The following is a 17,760-nucleotide window of genomic DNA, read 5'->3' on the forward strand; positions in this document are numbered from 1 at the left end:
CATCCCACGAATTGGACCTAAACACTATTACATTCAAGCATATACAATTCATGCACAAGCCATACTGCTGTAAACTTTTCAATATGCAAGTTTGTAATTAAAAAATATGGAATATGGCAACCTGGAGGCATTCTGTACACAGTTCCCCAGATATGTACTTTCCTGCTTGTGTGATTTGCTTACTGATTTTCCCAAAAGTCTGCACTATGATATAAATCAGATTTTGGGTATCCCCTGCAACAAAAAATGTCATTCTCCAAAGGGCTAATCACTTCTAAAGGGATGCAGACCCTGCAACTTTCCTCATTAGAACACTGCAATGCGTAAGCTGATTAATAATGAAGAGGTCACTCCTATTCTGATTCACTTTTTAGACAACAAAGTTTGATAAAATCCATGCAGTGTACATTGATCACCCAGGGGTTATTGGTTTTTATTTTTTTTCCTCAACAAAACTGGATTTGTTTGTGAAATGGTTGTCATTCTGGGCTCATTCACACGTGTGCATTGTAGCAACATGCACTAAACCACAGAGCACGTGTTGCCATAGCGCAAAGCAGTGCACTTGCTTGATGTACGTTGCAGTGCTATTCATTGTTCAGCAATGCACCGCAATACATGTTTTTCATCTATTCTGGTGCTTTGGTCCCCCATTCATGATGAATGTGCTGCCTTGAGACAACGCACGTTAATGAGTGCCATAATGCACATTACCGCCCTGCGATGGATCACTTTAGTGTGAATGAGCCATCATTGTATGTGGCATTGCTGGTGATGTATGGTAGTCAGGGCAGTGAATAAGGGGGTACCACCGGTCCTCTTATACTGGGTCCAGGCCAGCAGGGGGTTCCAGGCAACAGGATGAATCATAATGTGGGCAGGGAGGGTGATCGGCAGCTGAAACCGGCTTCTTCTCCTCTCCCTCCCACCAGCTTTCAGCTGCTTCTGAGAGAGCCATGCAGAGATCAGTTCCAGTAATTGCCACCCTGCCGTACCGATCACACTCACTCTGGACAATACGTTTCCCCCTGATACCCAGGCCCCCCTATGTACCCACCACCCCCACCGCCACCCCTGCAGTGCTGCCGACTTCCCTCCTCTCCTTCCTGCTGGCAGCTGCAACCACACAATAGGATCCTTCAGGATGGACAGTGGGAAAAATGGTCCAGTAAATATGTCATATTTACCAGCCCCTTCCTTTCTTGAATGAACACAATGAGTGATCGTTACAGATCACTCGCTGTATTCATTCATAACTGAAGCATTGTAAATTGTGTTTATTTGGAGGGTGGGACCCTGTCAGGTTTACTGTATGGGGCCCTGAGGTTTCTAACAGCAGCCCTGATGATGGTGCCAAAACAACGCCGAGAGGCCAGAATATGATCGGTACTGAATGAATACAGTTTTATTTATGACCAGATCTAAATTTGAATTATACTGATGTACTGATCGACCAATCATCACTTCTCCTAAATTGTTCCTCTTTTTGTTTCAGACTTTAGGAGGGGCCTATGAAGAGTTTATCTTTGGACCACGCCTGGACAATCTGCACAGCTGCTATTGTGCCCTCCAGGTCGGTACCCATTGTACACACAAATGTTTTTTGCTCCGAGTTGTGAATCGAATGGATGATGTGTCGGAGGCTCGCTGTGATCTGTATGACTTCAGAGCTGCCGATACGTGATCCATCCCAGTGACCCTCCTAGCGCACGTCGCTTGAAGGTGAGAGGACAGGATTGATGATGGTATGGAGAGCAGATATTTGTATCATCCATCACCGCTTTCTTCATCAATATCCTGGGCTGATGTCTCCCAGGGGTTTATGGAAAGTTCAGCTGTATTCAAATATATCCTTTTCTTTAATGATTTCTGAGCATTCGTTAAGGAGTCCGTCTAAATATAGCTCATTGCTCATGCTTTTTACCCTTTAAAATTGGAATAGTTTATGCAAGATTTTTTTTTTTTTTAATATGTTTAAAAACTGTTTAAAAATTTTTAGGCTGCTTTCACACTGATGCATTTTTGCTGCGTTTTTTTACCTTGCTAAAAACGCAAAATAAATATTTCCTTTTAAATCCTATGGGATTCTTCACACTACTGCGCTATAAAAGAAACAGCTGTATATGTATAAGAGCTGCATGATTCTGGCCAAAATGAGAATCGTGATTTTTTTTTTTTTTTTTTGCTTAGAATAAAAAGATCACGATTCTCGCGGCGTAAAATCTTTCACAATATACAAAAAAAAAAAATTGGGCTAACTTTACTGGTTAGGTTTTTTTTTTAATTCATGAAATGCAATTTTTTGGGAAAAAAATTACACTTTAAACGACTGCTGCGCAAATACGGTGTGACGTAAAATATTGCAACAACCACCATTTTATTCTCTAGGGTCTCTATTAAAAAAAAAAAAAAAATATATATATATATATATCTATATCTATATCTATATCTCTAGATATAGATATAGATATATATAGATATATCTATATCTATATCTATATCTATAGATATAGATATAGATATTTATATATATAATAATTTTCTAGCAAAAAAAATGATTTTAACTTGAAACCAACAAATGTCAGAAAAAGGTTTAGTGTTTAAGTGGTTAAACTTCCCTCATTCCTTTGATCTAAAGGACAAATCGTTACAATGTTTATACTTAAGTTCCACTGCTAAAGAATGTTGTAATTCTTGGCAGACTGCTCTTTTTTTTTTTTTTTTTTTTTTGACAGCTGTGGGCTTCAGCAGAGCAGAGAGAATTCTCTGCATAGAAAGAATCGGAAAATACTTTGTCAAGATCGCAGGGGGGGAAAAAATCGCGATAACGATTCTTGACGATTAATCGTGCAGCTGTAATATGTATTATGTAAAATCACAGAATAAGATCAATCATACAATACATAGAGTCAAAGTCCACTCTATAACCTTCACCAGAAAGGTGACTATGGCGAGAAAAAATACGATGCGTTTTCAGAAAATTTGTTTTCTTTTTTCAAGGGTTTATAAACTCGCCTCTCCAGGTCTGAAAGCGATCCTCTACATCAGACATGATTGCTGAAAATCACAGTTAATGCACTATGTTTGAATATCGGTGCAATTACTTACAATGAGTTTGTGATATTTAGATTTGACACACAGCCGTAATAAAATAAAATAAAAATAAGAGTACTGAAATTGTCAATTCACCACATTAAGGCTTTAAGGCCATCATGGAGTAAGCTGAGCGTGTGATTAAAATACACTTCTTGTAGTATGTGAGCTCATGCTAAAATAATAAGACTGGATAAATGTGTACACAGCGCAATGGAGTCTCACCAAATGCGTGGGTGCACAGCCAGCTGACAGAAATCCTCCCACAATGGGGCCCTATTCTTCCTCCCACGACACCCTCATCGGGGCCCTATTCTTCCTCCCACGACACCCTCATCGGGGCCCTATTCTTCCTCCCACGACACCCTCATCGGGGCCCTATTCTTCCTCCCACCGACACCCGCATCGGGGCCCTATTCTTCCTCCCACCGACACCCTCATCGGGGCCCTATTCTTCCTCCCACGACTCCCTCATCGGGGCCCTATTCTTCCTCCCACGACACCCTCATCGGGGCCCTATTCTTCCTCCCACCGACACTCGCATCGGGGCCCTATTCTTCCTCCCACGACACCCTCATCGGGGCCCTATTCTTCCTCCCACGACACCCTCATCGGGGCCCTATTCTTCCTCCCACTGACACCCGCATCGGGGCCCTATTCTTCCTCCCACTGACACCCACATCGGGGCCCTATTCTTCCTCCCATCGACACCCGCATCGGGGCCCTATTCTTCCTCCCACTACAACCTCATCGGGGCCCTATTCTTCCTCCCACCGACACCCGCATCGGGGCCCTATTCTTCCTCCCACCGACACCCGCATCGGGGCCCTATTCTTCCTCCCACCGACACTCGCATCGGGGCCCTATTCTTCCTCCCACGACACCCTCATCGGGGCCCTATTCTTCCTCCCACGACACCCTCATCGGGGCCCTATTCTTCCTCCCACCGACACCCGCATCGGGGCCCTATTCTTCCTCCCACGACACCCTCATCGGGGCCCTATTCTTCCTCCCACGACTCCCTCATCGGGGCCCTATTCTTCCTCCTACCGACACCCGCATCGGGGCCCTATTCTTCCTCCCACGACACCCTCATCGGGGCCCTATTCTTCCTCCCACCGACACTCGCATCGGGGCCCTATTCTTCCTCCCACGACACCCTCATCGGGGCCCTATTCTTCCTCCCACGACACCCTCATCGGGGCCCTATTCTTCCTCCCACTGACACCCGCATCGGGGCCCTATTCTTCCTCCCACTGACACCCGCATCGGGGCCCTATTCTTCCTCCCACTGACACCCGCATCGGGGCCCTATTCTTCCTCCCATCGACACCCGCATCGGGGCCCTATTCTTCCTCCCACTACAACCTCATCGGGGCCCTATTCTTCCTCCCACCGACACCCGCATCGGGGCCCTATTCTTCCTCCCACCGACACCCGCATCGGGGCCCTATTCTTCCTCCCACTGACACCCGCATCGGGGCCCTATTCTTCCTCCCATCGACACCCGCATCGGGGCCCTATTCTTCCTCCCACCGACACTCGCATCGGGGCCCTATTCTTCCTCCCACCGACACCCGCATCGGGGCCCTAGTCTTCCTCCCACCGACACCCGCATCGGGGCCCTATTCTTCCTCCCACCGACACCCGCATCGGGGCCCTATTCTTCCTCCCACCGACACTCGCATCGGGGCCCTATTCTTCCTCCCACTGACACCCACATCGGGGCCCTATTCTTCCTCCCACTGACACCCGCATCGGGGCCCTATTCTTCCTCCCATCGACACCCGCATCGGGGCCCTATTCTTCCTCCCACAACACCCTCATCGGGGCCCTATTCTTCCTCCCACCGACACCCGCATCGGGGCCCTATTCTTCCTCCCACCGACACCCGCATCGGGGCCCTATTCTTCCTCCCACTGACACCCGCATCGGGGCCCTATTCTTCCTCCCACCGACACCCCCATCGGGGCCCTATTTTTCCTGCCACCGACACCCGCAACGGGGCCCTATTCTTCCTCCCACCAGCACGCTACGGGGCCCTATTCTTCCTCTCACTGACACCCACAACGGGGCCCTATTCTTGCTTACACCCATAATAGGGCCCTATTTTTCCTCCCACCGACACCCGCAACGGGGCCCTATTCTTCCTCCCACTTTACACCCATAATAGGGCCCTATTTTTCCTCCCACCGACACCCATAACGGGGCCCTATTCTTCCTTACACCCATAATAGGACCCTATTTTTCCTCCCACCGACACCCTCATCGGGGCCCTATTCTTCCTCCCACCGACACCCGCATCGGGGCCCTATTCTTCCTCCCACCGACACTCGCATCGGGGCCCTATTCTTCCTCCCACCGACACCCGCATCGGGGCCCTAGTCTTCCTCCCACCGACACCCGCATCGGGGCCCTATTCTTCCTCCCACCGACACCCGCATCGGGGCCCTATTCTTCCTCCCACCGACACTCGCATCGGGGCCCTATTCTTCCTCCCACTGACACCCGCATCGGGGCCCTATTCTTCCTCCCACTGACACCCGCATCGGGGCCCTATTCTTCCTCCCATCGACACCCGCATCGGGGCCCTATTCTTCCTCCCACAACACCCTCATCGGGGCCCTATTCTTCCTCCCACCGACACCCGCATCGGGGCCCTATTCTTCCTCCCACCGACACCCGCATCGGGGCCCTATTCTTCCTCCCACTGACACCCTCATCGGGGCCCTATTCTTCCTCCCACCGACACCCCCATCGGGGCCCTATTTTTCCTGCCACCGACACCCGCAACGGGGCCCTATTCTTCCTCCCACCAGCACGCTACGGGGCCCTATTCTTCCTCTCACTGACACCCACAACGGGGCCCTATTCTTGCTTACACCCATAATAGGGCCCTATTTTTCCTCCCACCGACACCCGCAACGGGGCCCTATTCTTCCTCCCACCGACACCCGCATCGGGGCCCTATTCTTCCTCCCACTGACACCCTCATCGGGGCCCTATTCTTCCTCCCACCGACACCCGCATCGGGGCCCTATTCTTCCTCCCACCGACACCCGCATCGGGGCCCTATTCTTCCTCCCACCGACACCCGCATCGGGGCCCTATTCTTCCTCCCACCGACACCCACATCGGGGCCCTATTCTTCCTCCCACCGACACCCACAACGGGGCCCTATTCTTGCTTACACCCATAATAGGGCCCTATTTTTCCTCCCACCGACACCCGCAACGGGGCCCTATTCTTCCTCCCACTTTACACCCATAATAGGGCCCTATTTTTCCTCCCACCGACACCCATAACGGGGCCCTATTCTTCCTTACACCCATAATAGGACCCTATTTTTCCTCCCACCGACACCCTCATCGGGGCCCTATTCTTCCTCCCACCGACACCCGCATCGGGGCCCTATTCTTCCTCCCACCGACACCCGCATCGGGGCCCTATTCTTCCTCCCACCGACACCCGCATCGGGGCCCTATTCTTCCTCCCACCGACACCCGCATCGGGGCCCTATTCTTCCTCCCACCGACACCCGCATCGGGGCCCTATTCTTCCTCCCACCGACACCCGCATCGGGGCCCTATTCTTCCTCCCACTTTACACCCGCATCGGGGCCCTATTCTTCCTCCCACTTTACACCCATAATAGGGCCCTATTCTTCTTCCCACCGACACCCACAACGGGGGCCTATTTTTCCTCCCACCGACACCCATAACGGGGCCCTATTCTTCCTTACACTGACACCCGCATCGGGGCCCTATTCTTCCTCCCACCAACACCCCCATCGGGGCCCTATTTTTCCTGCCACCGACACCCGCAACGGGGCCCTATTCTTCCTCCCACCAGCACGCTACGGGGCCCTATTCTTCCTCTCACTGACACCCGCAACGGGGCCCGATTTTTTTAATTTTTTTTTTGTTCCTCCCACCAACACCCACAACTGGGGCCTATTCTTCCTCCCACTTTACACCCATAATAGGGCCCTATTCTTCCTCCCACCGACACCCACAACGGGGCCCTATTCTTGCTTACACCCATAATAGGGCCCTATTTTTCCTCCCACCGACACCCGCAACGGGGCCCTATTCTTCCTCCCACTTTACACCCATAATAGGGCCCTATTTTTCCTCCCACCGACACCCATAACGGGGCCCTATTCTTCCTTACACCCATAATAGGACCCTATTTTTCCTCCCACCGACACCCGCATCGGGGCCCTATTCTTCCTCCCACCGACACCCGCATCGGGGCCCTATTTTTCCTCCCACCGACACCCGCATCTGGGCCCTATTTTTCCTCCCACCGACACCCGCAACGGGGCCATATTCTTCCTCCCACCTTACACCCATAATAGGGCCCTATTCTTCCTCCCACCAGCATGCTACGGGGCCCTATTCTTCCTCTCACTGACACCCGCAACGGGGCCCGATTTTTTTTTTTTTTTTTTCCTCCCACCAACACCCACAACTGGGGCCTATTCTTCCTCCCACTTTACACCCATAATAGGGCCCTATTCTTCCTCCCACCGACACCCACAACGGGGCCCTATTCTTCCTCCCACCGACACCAAGAGCGTGTCTCATGTGAAGGGAAATCCCTTCTTAGACAGTTGTCACTGGAACAACTGTCCCCACTGGAAGATATTCCCTCTTTATGTTCTGGTGAAATTTGTAAATTTTGGCTTTTCCATGATTTTTCTGTCTCTGACACTGATCACAGAACAAGGAGAGGATGAGTCTCCCTAGCGAGGACAAAGAGCGGTAAACACCTCCCCATGGGTATAACCTTTTTCTACACATTGAAAAAGCTAGAAATAAAATGGAGCTTTAAATCCAGTTTAATAAGATGAGAGGTTACCCTTCTAGTGCTGAGTACTCAAAACTGCCCTTTGCATTGCAAGGCCTTCCTTTTTAGTAATACCTTTTTTATTACTGGTATTTTATATAGTGGAAAATGCAATGTTGTCCAATAACTGCTCCACCTTATATAAATTCCACATGACCTAAAACAAACAATATATGTATATATATAAAAAAAAACATAAAACAAATAAAAAGAAAGTGCAGCTACTATAAAACCCACATATTCTGTGAGCAAAAAAAAAAAAAAAAAAAAAAACAATTGCACTGTCTCTTTGAACAATAGTGACATCTTCATGATAATAAAGATATATTTAAAAAAACACAATATTGAAAAATAAATGCAGTAAACTTATCTGAAACATTCAAAGGCATAGTCCATGTGTTGAGTGAAAATGAAGTGCTAACAATCCCCTATGCAGATTGTGTAGACTTCAGAGCTCCGACACCGCAAATACCCACCACCTCCTTACCAGATAGTTTGACTTCCTAATGGCCGGTTCACACAGATGCAACAATCGCTCTGACTTTGGAGAACTTGTCGCATCAGAAGTCGCACCCCATTCCGTGCAATGGAACCGTTCTAATCGATGCGACTTGAGTCACTCCGACTTAGAAAAAAGGTTCCTGTACTACTTTTGGTCCGACTTTGGTATGACTTGGATTGACTTCTGTTTAACCACTTGAGGTCCGGGCCATAGCCGAATGACGGCTACAGCGCGGACCTCAATCTCCGGGAGGACGTCATATGACATCCTCCCCTATGCACGCGCACTGTGCGCACCCTGCAGGGCGCGCGGTGTGTGCGCTGTGATCACCGAGTCACGGAGACTCGGATGATCACAGATCCGCGCAAGGGGCCGGTCCCGGCCCCTTACCATGTGATCAGCTGTCAGCCAATGACAGCTGGTCACATGATGTAAACAAAAGCTCGGTGATCGGTTTCGTTTTCTCCTCACGCTGACAGCGTGAGGAGGAAAAAAAGCCGATCACCGGCTTATGTCAAAGGGACATCGGTCCCGAAGAGGAAGGAGGCACAGATGCCTCATCTGTGCCTCCAAGTGCCATCTGCCAGTGCCCACAAGTGCCACCTATTAAAGCCCACAAGTGCCACCTATTAAAGCCCACAAGTGCCACCTATTAAAGCCCACAAGTGCCACCTATCAATGCCCACAAGTGCCATCAATGCCCACAAGTGCCACCTATTAAAGCCCACAAGTGCCACCTATCAATGCCCACAAGTGCCATCAATGCCCACAAGTGCCACCTATTAGTGCCACCTAGCAGTGCTGCCATCAATCAGTGCCCAATCAGTGCCCAACACTGCCACCCATCAGTGCCCATAACCGCCACCCATCAGTGCCCATCACTGCCACCTATCGGTGCCCATCAGTGCCGCCTCATCAGCGTACATCAACGAAGGAGAAAAATTAACTGTTTGCAAAAATTGATAACAAAATATAAAAAAAATATAATTTTTTTTTTTTAAATTCTGTCTTTTTCAATTTTTTTAACAAAAAATAAAAACCGTAGAGGTGATCAAATACCATCAAAAGAAAGCTCTATTTGTGGGAAACAAATGATAAAAATTTCATTTGGGTACCGTGTTGTATGACCGCGCAATTGTCATTCAAAGTGCGACAGCGCTGAAAGCTGAAAATTGGTCTGGACAGGAGGGGGGTTTAAGTGCCCAGTAAGCAAGTGATTAAAGAAGTCGCATGGAAGTCGTGCAAAACTCTGAAGTCGCGGGAAGTGTGAACCTGGGCTTCAGCAGAGATCATATGGCGCTTGTGGATAAAACCGGGCAACAAGGTCACTAGGTCGCCATAAGGATGGATGTCCTCCAGTGGCGTCTCCAGCTTTCATATTTGGGGGGGCACATGGGGGACAGGGACAAAAGTAGGGGGGCAACTATAAAATGCAAATATATATATATATATATAGTGTGTGTGTGTGTGTATATATATATATATATATATATATATATATATATATATATATATATATATATATATATATAATGTGTATATATATATAACTTTACTACGATCCCACGACGGCCCTTTCACATGTTCTGCAGTGAGGCCCCCAGGGTGGCAGAAAACAAGAGATATATGTCACCAGCGTACCAAGAAAATATAAGGGTCCAAAGCAGTGGGAGAACTATTAGGGTTGCAAAGGATGTCTTGCCTCCGGGCCCTGGTGTTCTGCCACTGTGGGGTTCCCCAGCCTCCTCTTGCTGTCCTGCCCCTGCTATTGACAGCGCTGTTCTGGCATCTCTTGGAATTTACAGGCTGGTTCTTCTGTCCTAAGGACGGGAGAAATCAGTCTGTTTTTTCAGTAACTGAGAGTCCTGGTGGAGTCCTTCCTGCAACTCGCTCTTCTCCCTGCCAATGAGGATGCAGGGGAAGGAGCAGATCGGGCGTCCATGGTTGTGTGAGCGCTCGCATTATGCAGTGTTAGCGAGCAGAGGGAGGGGGGGAGGTACCGCCTGCAGGAGCTGACTGGGGACGCTCTCCCTCTTAGACATTGCCTTTTTGTAAAAAAAAAAAAAAATAACAATTTTTTTTTAATTGGGGGGCACATGGTGGGGCACAGCATAATGTTGGGGGGTCTGGGCCCCCTCTGGCCCCCCTAGGGACGCCATTGATGTCCTCCACGACTGAGGAAAAATGTCTCTCTTTATCTTCCCAAAGAAAAATCTCCCACTCTTCACAATCGCGCCTTGTTCATTTCATCTGTTTTTGGCAGTACCTATATTTGTGAGCAACTATTTTCAAGGATGAAGCACAGGAAGGGCAAAATTAGAACCAAAATATCTGGTGAGCACCTTGAGAATTCATTGAGAATTGCACCTATATCCATCCAACCAGATATTGATGCGTTCATTTATCAAAAACTGTGTCAAATATCGCACTCGTTTTATTTTGCCCTCCTTTTTTTTTTTTTTTTTATAAAATATTAAAAAATTAAGTTTTAACCACTTAAGGACCACCTCCTGCAGATATACTGCGGCAGGGTGGCTCTATTGCGCAAAACGATGTACCCGTGGGCACGCGTGTGCCCATTGGACAGAGGGGGGCACAATCAGCAGGTCCGGCGGACCCGATGTCCGCCGGCCACCCGCGATTGCTCCCCAGAGAGGCAGAACAGCGGTCTGCCTATGTAAACAAGGCAGATGGCCATTCTGACATGGGAGAACACAGAGATCTTCTGTTCCTGCTAAGCAGGAACACAGATCTCTGTGTTCCCCCAGTCAGTCTATCCCCCACACAGTTAGCAAGCACTGCCTAGGGACACACTTAACCCTTTGATCCCCTCTGATGTTAACCCCTTCCCTGCCAGTGTCATTATTACAGTAACAGTGCCTATTTTTAGCACTCGTTAGCACTGTATTCGTGTCAGTGGTTCAAAAAAAGGTTTAAAAGTGTCAGGTATCTGAGGCAGTCCCGCTAAAAATCGCTGATCGCCACCATTACTAGTAAAAAAATAAAATAAACAAAAATGCCATAAAAATATCACATAGTTTTGTAGCCGCTGTAACTTTTCCGCAAACCAATCAATATATGCTTATTGGGATTTTTTTTTTTTTTTTTTTACAAAAAATATGTAGCAGAATACATATTGGCCTAAATTGATAAAGAAATTTGTTATTTTTTATTTGTTTTTTTTTTTTTTTATTGGATATGTTTTATAGCAGAAAGTAAAAAAAATAGGGGATAGTTTTATGGCATTTTAATTATTATTATTTTTTTTTTTTTATTAGTAATGGCAGCAATCTGCGATTTTTGACTGCAACATTATGGCGGATACTTTTGACATTATTTGGGACCATTTGTCATTTATACAGCAATCAGTGCTATAAAAATGCACTGTGTAAATGACACTGGCAAGGAAGGGGTTAAACACTAGGGGGCGATCAAGGGGTTAAGTGTGTCCCTAGGGAGTGATTCTAACTGTGGGGGGGATGGGCTACCACTCACATGACAATGATCACTGCTCCCGATGACAGGGAGCAGTAGATCCCTGTCATGTCACAAGGCAGAACGGGGAAATGCCTTGCTTACATAGGCATCTCCCCGTACTTCCGCTCCGTGACACGATCGCAGGCACCCCGCGGACATCGGAGCACGCGGCGCACGCGCCTACAATGACACTTCTTAAAGGGGGCGTTTCTGTACGCCCTTTTGCCCACCCATGCCATTCTGCCGACGTATATCGGCGTGCGGCGGTCAGGAAGGGGTTGAGCGTAAATTTCAGTATTTAGGCTACAAACAAGTATAATATTCAATTAGCAATGTGATTTAGGGTAGATAGTTAGGCAAAAACCTATTTCTTCTTTTATTTTTGATATAGTAATCAAAACGGAATTCCACCCAAAAGTGGAACTTCTGCTTTTACGCTTCCTCTCCCCTTCCGATGTCACATTTGGCACCTTTCAGGGGGAGGGGGAACGGGCATCTGTTTTTGACAGGTCCCTTTCCCCACTTCCGGTAAACGGGCCGCTGCTGCGTGTTTTTTTTTTGTTTTTGTTTGTTTTTGTTTTTCTGTTACAAAACTTAGTAAATAAGTGAGTTTTCTCCTTCACCGACTGATGGGCACTGATGGGGCTGCACTGACGGGCACTGATAAGGCAGCACAGGTGGCACTGATAGGTGGCACTGATATGCAGCACTGATGGGTACACATAGGTGGCACGGATGGGCACTGATAGGCGGGACAGATGGGCATGGATGGGAACTGATAGGTGGCACTGATGTACACTAATGGATGGTACTGATGGGCATCACTGATTGGCAGGCATTGTGGGCGCTGATTGTTATCCCTGGTGGCCATGGGTGGCATACCTGGTGGTTACTAGTGGTGGGCATCCCTGGTGGTCCTAGTGGCGTCCCTGGTGGTCCAGTGTGGGCATCCTTAGGGGGGCTGCACTGATAATCAATCAGCACAGACTCCCCCCCCATCAGAGGAGCAGCCAATCAGCTCTCCTCTATTCGCGTCTGACAGACGCGAGTGAGGAAAAGCCGATCAACGGCTCTTCCTGTTTACACTGTAATCAGCTGTGGTTGGACACGGCTGATCACGTGGTAAAGAGTCTCCGTCAGAAACTCTTTATCTAGTTCGGTGTTGCGGTGTGTCAGACTGACACACCACGACAACGATCGCCATTATACGCGCCCCCGGGAGCGCGCAGCAGCTTGATATCCTGTTGACGTCATTTGACATCCGGTCAGGATATTGCAACCACTTTGTCGACGTCATTTTGCTATGTGGCGGGCGGCAAGTCTTTAATAAAGGCAAATAGACTGTGCACTTTGCAAAGTGCAGTTGCCCCAGAACTTAGTGAATGAGGTGAAGCTTCACTTTGAAAAGAATACCCAATCACATGCAGGGAAAATTTAAAAAAAATGCATTTTTGCTTGCACATGATTGATAGAAGTCAGCAGAGCTTCTGATCATTTACTATTTGCCTTTAGTAAATCAAACCCCTTGACTCCAAAAATAAAAAGCAAAAAAAAAAAAAATAGCATCCTTTTTTTTTTTTTTTTTTTTTTTTATCAGTTTATCCCCGACCCTCACCTCCAACACGCTGCGATTTTGGTCTAAAATCGCTCATCTGACCTCCATGAAGAATGGTGTCTAGTTATTGGCGTCCATGACTGATCTGGTAAATTAATCTGATTTGTTATTCATGGAGTTGGAGCTGAGCTTATTTTTTCACCACTGAGGATTAATTGCAGCATCCACATCATTAGAAGACAGAAGAAGAGTTTTCTAGGTAACTGTTTAATGCAAAACAAATGTCCCCGTACTACAAGCCTTGCCTGGCAGCAAAATACATGCATTGTTAATCAGGCTGAAAAAAAGGCTACATTCATCCTTTCACAGCTCCGACAGTTTTGAATCGGAGGAAGGCAAACAATATGCCTAGGGTCATTCCTGCACAATCATCACCCCCGTCCCCTAAAAGCAGCTGGATCCATTCCTGGAATGAAATGTTGCTACATCAGGGTTAAATGAGGTGAAGCTTCACTTTGGAAAGAATACCCAATCACATGCAGGGAAAATTTAAAAAAAAATGCATTTTTGCTTGCACATGATTTGGATGGTGGAAGTCGGCAGAGCTTCCCCTCATTTACTAAGCTTTGGAGCAACTGCACTTGCAGAGTGCACAGTCTATTTGCCTTTAGTAAATCAACACCTGTCAATCACAGGCTGTGTTCTGGCGCTCCCTCCCCTGTCACCTTTTTCTCTTGGTGTCAGGAAAACTTGTCATAAGTGATTCATGCAGATAGCAGAGGAACAAGACAGAAATGACACTTAGTGCTCTGGAGTGAGGCAAGTACACACTATAGAGGGATATGCTTTGTTCATATTTCAGGTCTGAGGTTTACGGCCACTTTACCTCTCCCAACATCTACCCAAAACTATAAAAAAATACATTTTACTGAAAATCAAAATGTTATTAAACTGTTACTTTACATTGTTTGATGCTTTTGTCTGGCCTCTCCTATGTCTACTAAACATGTTCTCCTCTTTACCCCGCAGGGTCTCCTGGGCTCCTGTGAATCCTCCACCTCTCTGGCCAACGACCCCAATGTCAGGATGATCACCCTGTATGACAATGAGGAGGTGAGGCATGCTGGGAGTGATGGGAAAATCGTCCTATCAGGACAAACTAGGGGGAGATTTACTAAAACCGGGGCACTCAGAATCTGGTGCAGCTGTGCATGGTAGCCAATCGGCTTCCACCTTCAGCTTGTTCAGTTAAGCTTTGACAGTAAAACCTGGAAGCTGATTGGTTACCATGGCACAGCTGCACCAGAATTTGCCCCCATTGTGTCCTTGTGTATATACGAATGTGGGGACATTACAAGGAGATGGGAGGGGGGGAACGACGATCCTACAAACAGCTGCAGTGGACAGGAGAATATGTGACCTTTACTTGGAAGAAAAGGCGCGCATGACGCAGCTCTCCCAAAATGTACAAGAATATGCGAGCATGACTAGTCTGTTGGCACTTGTAACCTTGAACTCTGAGTTATTTCCTACCAGCTGCTACTCACATTACTACTTACTCCACTCCACCATTTTTTTTTTTTCCACAACAGTCTGTTTACCGAAAATGTGTCCTTATATCAATGTCCAAGGATCCATAAGGTCCATCACAGCCCCACAGCACTAGACCTGAACAATAGCAAGTGCTTTGGTAAAAACTGATGATACCAATCGGTAAATCTGTCCGAAATATAAAGTATCACCAGCATGCCAGTTGTAAAGAATAAAAACCTTTTTATAGAACATTTATTTAATATTTGGGGTTTTGCATTGATTTTGGAATATTAGGAGAATAGAATGTGGACTTCGCTCAGTGTTTTATGCTTTCCTTTTTTTAACCAGCCCCGGAAGATTTTACCCCCTTCCTGACGAGCATTTTTTGCGATACGGCACTGCGTCGCTTTAACTGACAATTTTTTTTTTTTTTTTTTTTTTGTGGTATTTGATCACCTCTGCGGCTTTTTCTTTGTTTATAGCACAATTTTGAAAAAAAAAAGCAATATTTTTAAAATTTTTGCTATAATAAATATCCCCAAAAAATATATAAAAAAACAAATTTCTTCCTCAGTTTAGGCCGATATGTATTCTTCTACATATTTTTGGTAAACAAGTTATAGCGTCTACAAAATAGGGATAGATTTATGGCATTTTTATTATTCATTTTTTTTTTTTTTTTTTTTTTATTAGTAATGGTGGTGATCTGTGATTTTTATCGGGATTGCGGCGCACAGATTGGACACTTTTGACACTATTTTGGGACCGTTGACATTCATACAGCGATCAGAGCTAAAAATAGCCACCGATTACTGTATAAATGTCACTGGAAGGGAAGGGGTTAAACACTAGGGGGGCGATCAAGGGGTTAAGTGTGTTCCCTCAGCGTGTTCTAACTGTAGGGGGGATGGGCTACACTGACATGACAGCGATCACTGTTCCCAATGACAGGGACAGAAGATCTGTGTCATGTCACTAGGCAGAACAGGGAAATGCCTTGTTTACATAGGCATTTCCTCGTTCTGCCTCTCCTCGCCGAGATCGCGGGCCGCCGGACATTGAGTCCGCGGGCACGTTCCCGCGGCGCGCGCACACGCCCGCTATCATGCTTTTGCGGACTGACATACAGGTACGTTAGTTTGCGCAGGAGTGCCATTCTGTCTACGTATATCGGTCGGTGAAGCTGGTTTGGCTGTACTTCTCCGGTGGATTACAGGAGTGCAGTTCGTTCTGCACTCCTGTGACCCATTTTCTTTTTTTTTTTTAATTCAAACAAAGGTTTATTGAGGTTCAAGCATACTTATAAAAATACGGACTGTAAGTATCAGGAAGAAGCTCAACAGGAAGAAACGTTAGGACAGAAACCTCAAATCTAATTCAACACAACCATTTCTAGTTATATACAGAGCAACACATACGTTCAAAAGGGGTACTAAATACTAGCCTGGCCTAGACATATAGGTAACGAGGGGCGTTGCTAGGTCTACAAAAGATCTGGGGCTAGAGCCCATAGCAGCGTAGTAAAGAAAGTCATACGCTTGAGCGGGCATAGACATGTATATACAGTAATATACGTGTGTGTGTATATATCCCCAGAGAGCCCCCCACTTACATCAGAGCCCCCCCTTATACCAGGGTCCCCAGAGAGCCTCCTCCTTACAGCAGAGTCCCCAGAGAGCCTCCCCCTTGCATTAGGGTCCCCAGAGAGCCCCCCACTTACATCAGGGTTCCCAGAGAGCCCCCCCTTGCATCAGGGTCCGCAGAGAGCCCCCCCTTGCATCGGGGTCCGCAGAGAGCCCCCCCTTGCATCAGGGTCCGCAGAGAGCCCCCCCTTGCATCAGGGTCCGCAGAGAGCCCCCCCTTGCATCAGGGTCCGCAGAGAGCCCCCCCCTTGCATCAGGGTCCGCAGAGAGCCCCCCCCTTGCATCAGGGTCCGCAGAGAGCCCCCCCTTGCATCAGGGTCCGCAGAGAGCCCCCCCTTGCATCAGGGTCCGCAGAGAGCCCCCCCTTGCATCAGGGTCCGCAGAGAGCCCCCCCCTTACATCACGGTCCGCAGAGAGCCCCCCACTTACATCAGAGTCCCCAGAGAGCCTCCCCCTTGCATCAGGGTCCACAGAGAGCCCCCCACTTACATCAGGGTTCCCAGAGAGCCTCTCTTGCATCAGGGTCCCCAGAGAGCCCCTCCTTACATCAGGGTCTCCAAAGAGCCCCCCCCCTTGGGGACCACTGCAGAGACTCGGGGCTATGGGCCCCAGATTCGGGGCTATAGCCCCAAAAGCCACCCCCTAGCGACGCCACTGTAGATAACCTATGTTTAAGTAAAGACAACAAACCCTGGTAAACTCTGTACCCCACATATATTTGCTCATCCCTATGAGGTACAAGTAGATGTGGACTGCAACCACCTGTCCCATATTTTATTGTATTTACCCGGACAACCTCTATTGGAATAGATTACTTTCTTATAGGGGAGATTATTATTAACCTCAGTTATCCAAGCAACAAACGTATGGGGTGTAGCTTGGATCCAACCCTTAGCGATGACCTTCCTGGCACTGAACAGCGTCTTATGTACAAATTGAAGTGTGTTTTTGTCCATATCAGAATCGGGGAAACAATCCCAACAAACATTGTCTGGGGTTCATCGTCACCGGAGAACCCATCTGGTCATGTAAAAACTGGATAACTTATGCCCAGAAGCCCTAGATACGCGGGCAATGCCAGATCAGGTGTCCAAAAGTGCCCGTGG

At 47.7% G+C, this 17,760-nt stretch overlaps 1 protein-coding gene across 4 annotated transcripts in view; it reads left to right on the forward strand.

Annotated features, from left to right (window-relative positions):
- The window catches only part of DNPEP (aspartyl aminopeptidase), a 101,753-nt gene that overhangs the window by 51,779 nt on the left and 32,214 nt on the right, over positions 1-17,760 (forward strand). For all 4 annotated transcript variants that reach the window (XM_073634322.1, XM_073634323.1, XM_073634324.1 and 1 more), the window contains exons 9-10: positions 1,496-1,573; positions 14,508-14,591. In XM_073634322.1, the coding sequence (XP_073490423.1) occupies positions 1,496-1,573; positions 14,508-14,591 (162 nt within the window). The remainder of the gene's footprint in view (positions 1-1,495; positions 1,574-14,507; positions 14,592-17,760) is intronic.

This window comes from Aquarana catesbeiana, linkage group LG06, assembly GCF_042186555.1.
Source record: "Aquarana catesbeiana isolate 2022-GZ linkage group LG06, ASM4218655v1, whole genome shotgun sequence".
Classification (NCBI taxonomy): domain Eukaryota; kingdom Metazoa; phylum Chordata; class Amphibia; order Anura; family Ranidae; genus Aquarana; species Aquarana catesbeiana.